Source organism: Chaetura pelagica, unplaced genomic scaffold (genome assembly GCF_000747805.2).
Source record: "Chaetura pelagica isolate M959 unplaced genomic scaffold, ChaPel_1.0 scaffold246, whole genome shotgun sequence".
Lineage (NCBI taxonomy): Eukaryota > Metazoa > Chordata > Aves > Apodiformes > Apodidae > Chaetura > Chaetura pelagica.
In genome coordinates this window covers 1254479-1267493 of record NW_009953647.1, presented here as the reverse complement: position 1 = coordinate 1267493, position 13015 = coordinate 1254479, and the positions used below count along the sequence as shown (strand labels likewise).

The window sequence follows — 13015 nt, the reverse complement described above, 5'->3', positions numbered from 1 at the left end:
CCCGCAGGGTCTGCACTGCCACAGGCCATGCGGCCAGCAGGGCTCAGCCTTCCCTTGCCGCCCTCCCCTCTCCCAGACCCACCGTCCCGCCCCATCCCTGCCCACACAACTCCTGGTGCGGATGCTGAGCCTCGCAGCGCCCTGCCTGTCACCCAAGGAGACGGGCAACGGGTGTGAGTCAGCTAGCAGGTCTCTTAAGCATCCTTTCTCCATCTCTTCCACGTTACCTACGTGCACGGCCCCAAGCTCTCCCCACACAGCATCGGGGGGCACACGGTGCAGCCCCACAGCCCCCCAGCAGGGCCCACGGAGGAGGCAAACCCCCTTCTGAGCTGTCACAAGGAAACCATGCAGCCAGATTCACGTAGCAAGTGTCTCTTCAGCGGGTTTGCCCCCATATATAGGTGGCATCTACTGAATATTTACATGCCTCAGCAATAGCATACTGGAAACTGTGCCACGCGTGGCTTGATGGTGCTGAACTAACGCGTACATGGTCCATGTACCCTCTGAGTACAAAGTTCCTCCTGTCCAGCCACAGGTGGATCCCAATTTCAGGCATGACTGGTAACCTCCTGCGGCTCCTGGAGGGCACACGGCTTCAGCATCTGCCCAGTTTGCTCACTGAGCTGCTGGATCCAGGAGGAAGGTCCGGTGCTAGTCTGCTGTGGGATGCTCAGGGTGGCAGAGTCCAGGCCAGGGGCTTCAGCCAAGCTCCAGCCCTCAGGCCAAGTGCTGGGGTGCCCACTGCTCCATGCCCATGGGTGGTTGCAGGCTTGGGCATCAGGCAGTGGCTTGCAAAAGCTCTGATATGTGCCTTCCTCTCATGGCAGGTGAAGATGTGGGTTTACCCTGGGAGAGAAGGATCTGGGAATTTCCCCCTGCAGGTGGAAGGTGCTAACATCCTGCCACCAGCTGCTGCACAGCACCTGTGGGTCATCCAAAATGCATTTTGTGGGCAGTTGAGCAGCTCTGGAGGGGCTGTGGCCAGTGAGAGGACATCCCCTCTCACTGGGGCTGGCATGCCTACTCCTCCCCGGCCGACATGTAGGAGCCAAGGAGCTGGGAGTGCTGTCAGGCTTCTCCCTGTGCAACTGAGTTCTGGCAGGCAGGGAGAGGGCTTCCTGCCCCTCCAGGCAAGCATGTCCAAGTCCCAAAATACACAGAGAGTTTGTGTTTTCACCCTGTAATTGTAGAGCCCACTGGGAGCTACTGTCAACTCCTGGCTCCTCCTCAAGCAGGTACTGGCTACCGGACAGACCCTGCTCCAGTGGGCAGGTACCTGCACACATCCCTTCCACAGGCACCCGCCCCATGCATGGGCCTGGAGCTTCCTTACTTAAGGAAGTCCAGCTTTTAGTCCAGCTGATATTCCTCCTCTCTGACTGGGGGAGAGAAGCTGCTCTGTCCCAGTCATCGTCACCAAGAACACGGTCCATCAATAAATAATCTTCTCAGCTCATGTTGCTCCTGGACTTGGGTCAGCACATGAGCAGGAGGTCAGAGTTGTCCCATGTTGTGGCTCTTCTGCTGCCCTTGGGGTTTTGTTCTGAGGCTTCACTGTACAATGAGAACGAGACCAGCTGCCCGGGTTTCATTACTGAGTTCAAGTGAAGTGGCTTTGGTTTGCACATGGGGCTCCTCTGGGGATGGGGAGGGTTGGGGACCGGACCTGGGGGGAGCAAAGGATCACTCTTCACTGGCTGACTCCTGGAGGAGGCGATGGATGTCCTGGAAGGAGGGACGATCTTTAGTGTCCCGTCTCCAGCAGCTGAGCATTAGCTTATAGACTGAATCAGGGCAAAGTGCAGGCTGGGGAAGATAGGTCTTCAAAACAAAAGGCAAAGATGACAAAAGGAGACAGTTACTACCATGGAAACAAAAACAAAACCAAAAAAAAAGCAAACCATTCCTGGGGAGCCCCATTTCTCCATGAACCTGGGTAAGGGGCTGTGTGTCCAGGGGTGTGGGGACCCCCAGATGCCACAGTGGGAGGGCTGGGGACATCTGATCACATCTTCCAGCCTGGCTAAAGGCTGGTGAGGGGTCAACAGGCAAGTGGTGCCTTTGACTGCTTGAAGTGCCGAGTTTGCCAAGCTGGGCCCATCACCAGGACTCCTTCCCCCACAACACCCCAGAGCCAAGCTCCCTGTCTGGTGATCTTAAAGCCCTTTCCCAGGTCTCCCAGTGTCCCAGGAGCCCTGTTGCCTGTCCTTTCCCATCCTGTTCCATCCCACCCCTACCTGCCGGCCCTGGTCCCGGAAAAACTCGCCGGTGTTTTCGATGACCTGCTCGTCGGAGAGCTGGGAGTAGGGCTGCTCCCGGCACAGCGTGAAGGTCTCCCACAGCGTCACGCCGAACGCCCACACGTCACTGGCTGTTGTGAACTTGCCCTGGCCGAGGGAGCAGAGCAGGGTCATGCACAGGCATCACCCCATCCTGCTCCATAAGCCCTGCGTGCTCAGGGTTGGAAACCTCTTTCTGGATGCTTCAAATCTGGCACCAGAGGGGGCTTGGTTCCACAGACCTGCTCTTTGCCTGAGGCCAGAGCCTGGTGAGCTCTGGATCCAGTTTGCACTGAGTGCTCTGAGAGCTGGGGCTTGGTAAGAACTGGGTCTTACATAGATAAAAACTAGCCCTGCTCCCTCTGCCACATCTGACCTCAGCCAGGAGAGGATGTCAAGCATCCTGCTCAAAGGCTAGGCACCACAACACCAAAGATCACCATACTCGCCCCATCCCACTTTGAGAAGGTGCTGCTACTCCTGCCTTTCTCTGCTCCCATGGTTGCATGCTTCACCCCAAAGCTGGGCTCCAGGGAGGATGGACTTCTCCATTCCTTCTGTACCCACAACCTGAGGAAAAGGGGCTACGCCCAGCCCCAGGGCCCTGTCAACGTCCCCAGCCCACACGTACCAGCAGGATGCTCTCCCAGGACATCCAGCGGATGGGGAGCACTGCCCGCCCCTGGATGCGGTAGTAGTCCCCGCTGTAGAGATTCCTGCTCATGCCAAAGTCAGCTATCTTGATGGTGTAGTGCTTCCCCACCAGGCAGTTGCGTGTGGCCAGGTCTCGGTGCACGAAGTTGAGGGAGGAGAGGTACTTCATGCCAGAGGCAATCTGGGTGGCCATGAACCGCAGGTCGCTGCAGATCACAGAACCACAGAATGTTTGGAGTTGGAAGGGACCTTAAAGATCATCAAGTTCCAACTCCTCTGCATGGGCAGGGACACCTCCCACTAGAACAGGCTGCTCAGAGCCTCATCCAACCTGCCCTTGAACAGCTCCAGGGATGGAGCCCCCACAACATCTCTGGGCAGCCTGTTCCAGTGTCTCACCACCCTTACACTGAAGAATTTACACCTGATCTCTAACCTAAATCTCTCTTCTTTCATCTTAAAACCATTACCCCTTGTCCTCTCACTGCAAGCCCCTGTAAAAAGACCCTCCCCAGCTCTCCTGTAGCCCCCTTCAGGTACTGGAAGGCCACTATGAGGTCCCCCCAGAGCCTTCTCTTTTTCAGGCTGAACAACCCCAGCTCCCTCAGCCTCTCCTCATAAGAGAGGTGCTCCAGCCCTTGGATCATTTTTGTGGTTCTTCTCTGGACACACTCCAACAGGTTCACATCTCTCTTGTGCTAGGGGCACCAGAGCTGGATGCAGAACTCCAGATGAGGTCTCACCAGGGCAGAGTAGAGGGGCAGAATGACCTCTCTCAATCTGCTGGTGACACTTCTTTTGATACGAGGGGGGGTGGGAAAAGGGAAGCCTGAGGCTCTGGGCAGGATGGCAGCCAGAGGGCCATGACCCTGAGCAGGGCACCCAGCATGCACAGAGGGTGCCCAGAGCAGGCAGCCCTGCCCACCCCTGCCCATGTTACCTGACAGTGGGTGTGTGGCCAGTGAGGCTGCCTGCCTGCTGGCGGGACAGGAACTGGTTGAGGTCTCCATTCTCCATGTACTCGGTGATCATGCACAGTGGGTCATCTGTGATGCACACTGCCAGGAGCCGGATGATGTTGGGGTCCTTCAGCCGTGACATGATCTTGATTTCCTTCAGAAAATCATTCCTTTCCGGAACAGAAACCACATGGATCGGATAGACAGACCCAGAGGGCCAAGGAGGTGTACACAGAGCATGCCACCCACCTGCCCAAGCCTTGCAGGTACCCATGGGTCCCCTCCCCTGGGAACGGTGGCCATGAAGGGGAGCTTGGGGCTGAACCACACATGGCTGTGGGGTGGACTCAGCTGGTAGTGCTAGTGAGATGTTTGGGACCAGCAAGGATATCAGCTCAGCATCTCCAGATAGCTTGGACACAGGTGGTCCTCATGGCTACACTGAGTCCCTGGTGGCCCAAAGCAGGGGATGCTTTCCAGGCATCCCAGCTCTCCTGGAGAGTTCAGTGCAGGGGGAATGATGCCAGGACATGTACACTCCTTGGCTCTTTACCTGGCATTCTTGTTGGCATCCGCTCGCAGCATCTTCACAGCCACCAGCATGGGGCAGTTGGAGCTGGCGTCCAAGCCCTCCAGGGCAAAGTCCTTGTCCATGAACTTCTCCATGCCCTCCACTTCACAGAGGTGAACCTGGAGGAGGAGAACAGACAGCCCTTACCTCTGCCAACCAACAGCCTCCCCCAGTCCCTGCAAACCCAGAAGAGCTTTGCCAGAGCCCTGCCTGGAGCAGGTCTGGCTCCCACTCACCTCCCCAAACTGGCCTTCCCCCAGCTTCTCCTTGAAGGTCAGCAGCTTCCTGGGGAACTCTTCAACAGCCACGTCCTTGCCGGAGAGCAGGTCCATGGTGAGGGCGGGCACCGAGTAGGTGTTGCCGCCCGTCACGCCCTGCAGGTTCACGATGTCGGCCTCAGCATAGTGGGGGACACCCTCAGGGACACTGGCCTGGGAGGGCTTCACAGGGCCACTGCAGCCTGTGGGGAACACAGCAGGACCAGCCCTGACAAGGGAGTCCTGTCTGCACCCTCTACTCCCCAGTATCTACTCATGCTCCAGCCTCTGGCTTCTCCATCCCCATCCTTCCCAGAGCCCCTAGGCTTCCCTGGCATGGCCAGGCTCCTGCAGACACGGAAGGCTGCCACCTTCCTTCCCCATCACCAACAAACACGCTGACCCAGCCCAGGCACCAGATGAGCAGGGATCAGAGCCCGACCGCCAGGTCACCGAGGAAGGGAGGCTGGAGCACCCCAAGAACAGTGGTGGGGACACAGCTTAGCCTGGCATGGACATGGGTGATTTCTCTCAGTCCCAGGCTCAGTGTGACCTTCGAGCTGGATGTGCAGGAGTTCAAGCAACATCCCCCCCACAGCCCTTCGTGACAAAATGTTTGGAGCTTGGCCACAAGCTGTGTCTGTGCTGGGCTGGGTACATGGTGGGCAGCTCCCAGCAGACAGGGGGGCCCGGCTCTCACCTGTGTCCTCCTCCCCTGGGGTGAACTCCGGTAGCTTGCGGATCAGGCGGGAGGGCTCCTGGTAGTCGGGTCCCAGGGGGAATATGCGGTCGTAGGTGGAGCTGGACTCCTGCTCACTGGACGAGGAGGAGTGGTTGTGGTTGAACATGCTGGATTCACTGGGCAGGGAAAGGCTGACTGTCATCTCATCATCCAGCATCCTCCGCGAGGCCTGCGAGAGGGGCAAGGGAGGAGAGAGCTGGGGCAGGAGGTCTCCACAGCACCAGTGGGATGGGGGTCTCCTCTACTCCATGGCACTTTGGTTGTGTCCAGCCACAAGTCTCTCTCTCCAGTGCCCTGCCCAGGGCTGCAACACCCGCTTGGGGAAGACATTTGTCCTCATGTAACCCCCTTCTATTGTGTGCTTCTGTGAAGAAGAGTTTGGCTTCATCACCTCTGCGACTGACCTCCGTTAGCCAGGGGATGCAGTGAGACCCTTCAGGCTCCTCTTCCTGAGCCAGCTTCAAGACAGAGAGATAGACAAGCAGGCAACTCCTAAAGTCACCACCCTGCTCAGCTAAATCCCCTTTCTTGGGAGACGAGTGCAAATCACAACCTTCCCAAGGAGAAGAAGGGAGCATAAGCTCCTGCACAGAGTCTGCTTTTCCCATGCTGAGATCCCAGGAGAACCAGCCTTGCACAAGTCCACCACCCTGGGAAAACTCACCAGCCACCCCACCCTTGCCCACCTTCTCCAGCATCTTCTGCCAGAACTGCCGCCACAGTATGATGACAATGATGGCCACCAAGATGAAGATGATTGCCACCAGGCACCCGATCAGGATGCGTGTGTTGCTGTCGTCTACCTTGAGTGTAGGGTCTAGTAGGAGAAGAGAACAGCAAGAGCCAGTGACACTGGTGCATGGGGAGAGTCCTTGCCCCTATCCTCCATCAGATGGGGCAGAGAACCCCCAGAGCATCTCCCCACCTAGCTCAGTGCAATGTGCTCCTCTGTGCCTTACCATAAGTGGTGGGGACCACAGACACTTCTGGAGGGACCATAGAGTTGTTGTACATGGCTGCATCTGGCAAGAGGAAAGAGGAGAGCATCAGGGTGGGAGGTGTGGGGCCACACTCCCTCCTTGAAACCCTCCCCCCAGGAGCATCTGATCCCCACAAGGCTCATGGCAGCAGGTACCTGACTGGAAGGTGATCTCGCTGAACATCATCCAGGTGTCAGCAAAGTAGTACTGGCACTTGATGGCGTTGGCCATGCGGTGGAGCAGGGGCACGGTGACAAAGCGGGCGCTGGGGTTCACGTCATCCAGCACCAGCACCGAGGACACTACGCTGGGCTCCCACTCGCTGGTGTCAGCACGGAAGTAGCACTGCACCTCCTTGAAGATCTTCACCCCTTTGGCAAACATGTTGTTGCAGTGGACCTGTGGAGCAGCCTGTCAGCGCGGCCATGGCAGCAGGCAGGGACAGGGGACGGGCTGGGGGGCACGCAGACCTTCATGGCGGTGAAGTTCCTGATGCGGTCGAACTCGAAGGTGATCTCCACGTAACCACCGGCCGTGCTCTCGTTGCGCCAGCCCACGTAGTCATATCCTGGCCAGACGTGGTACTCGTGGGTCTGTGTGAAGTCGTCCAGCCCCGACACCCCGTCCGTCAGCTGGCCCAGGCCCTCCGTCATGCTGGCGTGTGCGAGGGGGAAAGGGAGCATCACTCTCACCAACCCCACAAACCTGCCACCACTCAGCACCCCCTGAGCAGCTCCTCGCAGCCCCTGGGAAGTTCAGGAGGGGGTTTGGTTCCCTCTTAAAGAGGCTAAGGGATGTTAACATGCAGTTAGCATAAATCCAGGAGAAGAGCTGGGCATGCATTCCTCATTACACCATCCCTATCACCACGTGCAGCCTCCCAGAGCTGGCCATGTGCCCCGCTTCAGGGAAACCCCAAGTATCTGTTCTGCTGAGAGTCAGCACATCAGCCTGCAAATGCAGGGAAGAAACAAAGAAACGCCCCCAACTCCTCCTCCCATGGTGCCCACAATGTGTGCAAGCCCACCCAGTCCTCACCTGTACCCAAACGCCCCATCATACACCGAGTCATTCAGGCAGATGACGGTGCCCCCAGGAAGGACAAGCTGCTGCCCAGCTGGTGCATTGTAGGACACCAGCCCATCTGCGGGGAGAGGAGGGTGAGTGGCTGCCCACAGCAGGACAGACAGCCCCGCAGCTGGGCTCTGGGGACACAGGAAGGGCACAGGAGCACACCACCCACCCAGCCAGAGGCAGCCGTACAGCTCCACGCGCAGGCAGACGTTCATGGAGTGGTAAGTGACAGGGATGAAGCGGACGAAACGCGCGATGAGGGGCGGCTCCAGGTCCCTCAGGACGATGTCGTAAGGGTTGGTGTTTCCATCCAGCACCTGGGGAAAGAGAAGCACAGTGATGTAGGCACTGCAGCCCCCCAGCCACCACCCAGCTCAGCCCCTGCCCACCTGCTCACCTGTTTCCCATGCCGGTTCCTCCAGGAGATCCAGCGAGTGCCATCACGGCTGTAGTTGATCTTATACATGGGTGCAAACTCATTGCCATGGCCCCCAGCGTGGCGACCCTGGGTGCCCACCAGAGTGATGAAGTGGAGTGCATGCAGGTCAATCTGCAGGAACTCCTTCAGGTCATCAGGCTCCACTGGGCTCGCAGGGCACCAGGCACCATCACCATCCTCTGAGTCCAGCCTGCAAACCCAGAGCAAAGGAGCCATTTGCAGGTGGCCAAAGCCAGGCCTGTGCCCCTCTTTTGCCTTTCCCAAACTTGCCACAGCAAGGACCCCACACTCACCGTCCATACTTGGCAGCTGTGGAGTGGGACCACTGGCTGGAGGCTGAGATGTCCTCTTCAGGGATGTGCCCGCCTGACATTCCCAAGGGGTACCTGCACACCGCTGCAACGAGACCGGCGGGGTGCTGAGCAGGCATCCCTCCTCACCTCCCCATCCAAGGGAGAACACAGCTGGAACACAGCATGGCACTGCTGGTGCTGGGGCACACCCGCAGCACCACGGGCGGCTCAGGCACAGCCCTTGCCATCCCTCTGCCTCTCAGAGCCGGGAGAGGGGGGATAAAGCACGATGTCCTGCACAGGCAGATGCCTGCCCGGGTAAGTGGAGCTGCTGGCCAGAAGTAGGTGCTGTCCCAGCTGGAAGCAAAGCCAGAAGCAAGGGGAGGCAGCAGTCCAAGGGCTGCTGGAGACAGCCAGTCACTGTCCCTCAGCCTTGCTGGCAAGCCGTGAAGCTGTGCTGGAGGGAGAGCCCTGGGCTGGTGCAGCTGTCCCCGCGCTCCTCATTCTGGGGGCACCCGCAGAACCACCCGCAGCAATGGGCTCTTGGCCGTACGATGCCACTGCTCCCCCACCTGCCCAGGGGAACAAGTGACAAAGGCGGCCACTTGCCCTCCCTGCCAGCTCCACAGCTCCCGTCACCAGCCTCTTCCTCCCTCCCGCCCGGGCTGCGAGTGGAAAAGTACCCAGGGTGGCAGGCAGGCTGCGTCCCCGCGTGGGAGCCGGCTCCCCCAAGCACCACATCCACGCTGCTTCCCAGGAGTTATTTTTTCCCCCCCGGCTGCCAAGGGAGCTGCTGAAAGGCGGGTTTGTCTGCCCGTGTTTACTGTCTGGCCCCGGCTCCAGGCCCAGCGCTCGCTCCGCACGCTGCCCCAGCGAGCGCGGCAGGGCCCGGGTGAGGCTGCAGGGCCGGGATCACCTCCTGCCCACACAGCCTCCAGCTCACCCAGCAAGGAGCCCGTGGTGCTTCCCGGCAGCCAGCTCTCATCCCTGGGTCCCGGTGCCACAGGGAACGTCTCCTGCATCTCCACAGAGAGATGGGCACATCTTCAGCATGAGCACGGGGAGAGTGAGGAGCATCTCTTGCCTCCAGCTCTCCCACTTGTGCTGCTCTGCAGAGCACAGCTCCCACTGAACTCCCATTTAACTCTTGCTGACCATGGAGCCAGCCCAGCTCCTTTGCCCTAGGTGATAACCATCCTGGCCAGGCAAAGCCAACACTGCCAGCCCTGGATGGCTGCAGAAGGAACAGGATTGTTTCCCTAAGCACCATGCAACCTCCAGACCCAGCAAACTTCCTATAGACAGAAGAAGCCTTTGAAGGGACCTGTTACAGGGATGCCCTGGAAAAACCCGAAGGCACTGGAAGCATCTAGGCTCTGTGTCCACCCCTAAGGCACAGGAGAGGGCTGAGTCCTTGAGAAATAACCATTTAAACACGCTTCCCTGGCTGATGTTGGGCACAGTGTTGTGGTTTCTGAGCAGAAGCCAGGCACCTCGTTAAGCTGCTTTACTAAAGCCAACCTTGGTTTGCTGTGAAACTGCCAAAGAAAGAACAATACCCCTGTGCCTTGCCTTCTGCACACCACTGCCCCAATGCTCAATGAGCCCCCAGTAGAGAAGGGCCCCCCTCAGAGCCCAGGACTCCAGCTGCAGCACCTTGCCAGTTCCCCAACACCCCACTGGTGCTGGACAGGTGCCTATGGCACACAGAGGATGCTTCCTGGGTCACTGATGATGGCTGAGCCATGTGCAGGACAGCAAAATGCCCAGGCAAGCACAGGCTTCAGGGCCATCACACGCTGCTCCCAGAGAAAGCCCCAGAGAGAGTGGAGGTGATGTGAGCCAAGCTCAGACACCCAAGCTCTTGCAGCCACCTGATCCCTATCTATCTTACCTGGGTTGACCTGGGCTCTTGCAGCCTGCATGACAAGCAGCAGCAGTGGCAGCAGCAGCAGGGCTGGTCTGGGGGTGGCCAGCATGTCAGCAGTCCTGTAGAGACAGAAGCAGGACTTGTCATGCTGAGGCAGCTCAGCCACACAGAAACGCTGGTCCTGCTTGGAGCAACCAGCTGAGGGCAGGAGGGCATCCCCTGCACCAGACCCCACATCCCCACCTCAGCCTTGCAGGGGGAGCAGAGCCCCACGCCTCAAATCTGTCCTAGTGGTCAAAGCGGTCCTGGTGTCCCATCCCCTCTGCCTTGACCCCCAGGAGCCACAGCATCATGGTGACACAGCACCATGGAGCCACACCAATGCAGCCACATGGGCAGGTGATGTGGCCCTGCTGTGTCCCTGGAGCTGGTGGTGTGAAATATCCACAAGGCCCACAGAAAGGTCCTAGGGCTCTGCCATCCAGCTCCACCAATGGGCACCAAGGCTCCGGCTGGGCCACTTGCCCTTGGATGGCTTTGAGAGCAAGACATTGCACAACCTCATCATAAAACAGAATAATAGCACGTTGCTGCACATGGTTTCCCTGCCTTCTGGCTCAGGAGAGATAATAGCAGATAATCGCCCGAGATTCACAGCGTATTTGTTGTGACAGCTGCCTATGGCAGAGCAGGTCTCAGGGACATGAGTGACACAGAAAGGTGTGACAGAGGGCACAGGAGCCAGCTTGTGCACCCTCTGCCTCTGGGGGAATGTGGGACAGGGTTAGAGGAGGTCTGGGGGTGCTGGCAACTGGGCTTGGGCTTCAGCAAGGGGGGAAAAAAGGCTGGGGTGGGGTCCTTGAAGCAAGGCATGGTATGAGGGGATACCCCCGGCCCCAGGAAGTGCCTGCCCTCTGAGCCAGTGCTGCCACCACAGGCGTTTTGCAGCCATCACCCTGGTTTTGGCTCACCCTCAGCTGCCAAGGAACCCCTAGAGCCCAAGCAGCTCCTGCTGCACCCACACCCCTTGGGCAGCCACCATGGGGCATGGCACGATGCTGAGGGACACACCAGGACTGCCCCTAAACATCACCAGCCCCGACCCAGGATCCCTGGGCTCCCTCTTCCTTTATTTGCTAAAGGGACATTCATCCTCCTGGGACAGTTCTCCACACGAGAACTAAATGCACATTAGTCTTCTTTTTATTAAAAAAAGCATTTTACATGCACATTAACCTTTGCAGGAACAACTTATTAACCCGAGGGTTAAAGAGACCAGAGCTCCTGGCTGCATTTGACACCTGGGGTAAATCCAAGCAGAGTTCTGCTGTACCAGAGGTGGCTGGGCTGGCTCAGCAGGTCCCCGAGCTGGCCCAGAACCAGTGACACCACAGGTAGGTGCCTGGTCATGTCCCTGCACCTACCCCACACCAGGACCTGCAGCCTTGTCCCCATCACCAAGAAAAAGCCAAAGTCCACCCTGAACAACCAGCTGCCACTTGGCAGCTGCCCCCCCTCCGGCAGAGCCCAGCTGGATCCAGCCCTGCTCACTGCCAGGATGGGGGTTTGGCACAGCAGGAGCAAAGAAGACTTACTGTGACCACACCAGCACCCAAGGGGGGAGCAAAGCCCCGGGAGTCGCCTTCCACACCCTCCCAGAAGCTCCTCACACCAAGGGGTGGGCTGCTGGGCTGCCCAGGGGTCTGATAAACACCACAAGCTCTGAAGAACGTACAACTGAACACTTCGAGTTAGGGTGATTTTTTTTCCCCCCCTATTTTATGTTTTGTTGTTGTTGGGTTTTTTTGGAAAAGCACACATTGGGTTGCTTTTTCTTTTATTCCCATATGGGAAAGTTTAGTTGGTTGCAACTAACTCAGCTGCAACTGGGAATTCCAGCTGCATGGCTGAGAGGCACACACGAGGCTCCTGTGTTTGATGACGGCCAGTTTCCCCAGCATTAAAATCTCAATTTCCTTCTGCATTCCAAAAAAACATCCAGGGATATTTTTATCCCCCTATTCTTTCAGGCTGAGTGAACTCTTTAAGCATCAGGATACCAGATGCCATAATGTCCCAGGGCAAATGCATTTACATTGAGTCTCATATAGGGAAGTGATCCCCGTGCAGCTGTGGTGAAGTGCCTGTTGCTCCTCAGGGAAGCGGGGCTGGTGGGGGACAGTGGGTAGACAGTGACTCAGGCAGTGAGGCTGGGGGCTAAGGGACACACGGTCAAACTGGCTGAGCAATATTGGCAGCACCAGCTGGAAATAATTTTTGTTCCACCAACCCTGCAACAGGGATGGCTCCGCAACGTTTTGTCTGAAAATGTTTGCTGAAAATTTTCAATCGCTGGAAATTTTTAGTGCAGGGAGTTTTTTGGAGCTCCTCCCTGGCATCGCCTGGGCTCAGGAGCTTCCACTGGTCTCTGCTTTGCTTTTTTTCCTTCCCTTTTTCTTCCCCCCCTCCCCCCCTCCTTATTCTACTGAATTCACCAAGGAAAATTAGCGGGGAGAGAAAAAAAACAACTTATCTCCACAGCTGTTTAGAGATAAACCCCACCTGAGCCACGGTTTCCCTTATCCCCATCCAGGGCTGGCTGGTGAAGCCCCCAGAGCCCTTCCCAGGTAGACATTCTCACTGACACCAGAGGAGCATCATCCGTTGGGATGGGGCTGGATGGCCTTAGCCTGCATCCCCTGTGCACCCCAGGTCCTGGATGTGGGTCTCCCAGGGCTCCCATGGCAGCCCATGAGGCTGGGGGTTCCCTTCCTGCTGGGATGGAGGGCCGGGGGGAGGACATGCTGAGGCTACTCTGGAGGCAATGTCTCCGAGAGACTCCCTGTGGCCCTGGAGCATGACCCAAGGCATGCAGTGGTTGGGGAAGGGGG

General features: G+C 58.0%; 2 protein-coding genes across 2 annotated transcripts in view; both read right to left on the bottom strand.

Moving 5' to 3' along the window:
• Nucleotides 1–562, bottom strand: part of HSD17B7 (hydroxysteroid (17-beta) dehydrogenase 7) — an 8967-nt gene extending 8405 nt beyond the window's left edge. The window contains exon 1 of the mRNA XM_009999923.1: nt 507–562. Coding sequence (XP_009998225.1) covers nt 507–562 — 56 coding nt within the window. The remainder of the gene's footprint in view (nt 1–506) is intronic.
• A 1127-nt stretch (nt 563–1689) lies between these two features.
• DDR2 (discoidin domain receptor tyrosine kinase 2) lies at nt 1690–10233 on the bottom strand. Its single transcript, XM_009999883.1, has 16 exons — nt 10149–10233; nt 8255–8357; nt 7920–8151; nt 7692–7839; nt 7487–7592; nt 6919–7102; nt 6604–6847; nt 6428–6490; nt 6155–6285; nt 5427–5637; nt 4706–4929; nt 4452–4588; nt 3908–4068; nt 2917–3188; nt 2244–2393; nt 1690–1827 (listed from the first exon to the last, which is right to left on the bottom strand). Exons 1-16 carry the CDS (start codon nt 10231–10233, stop codon nt 1690–1692), a joined length of 2589 nt encoding a protein of 862 aa, XP_009998185.1.
• Nucleotides 10234–13015: the final 2782 nt, after the last annotated feature.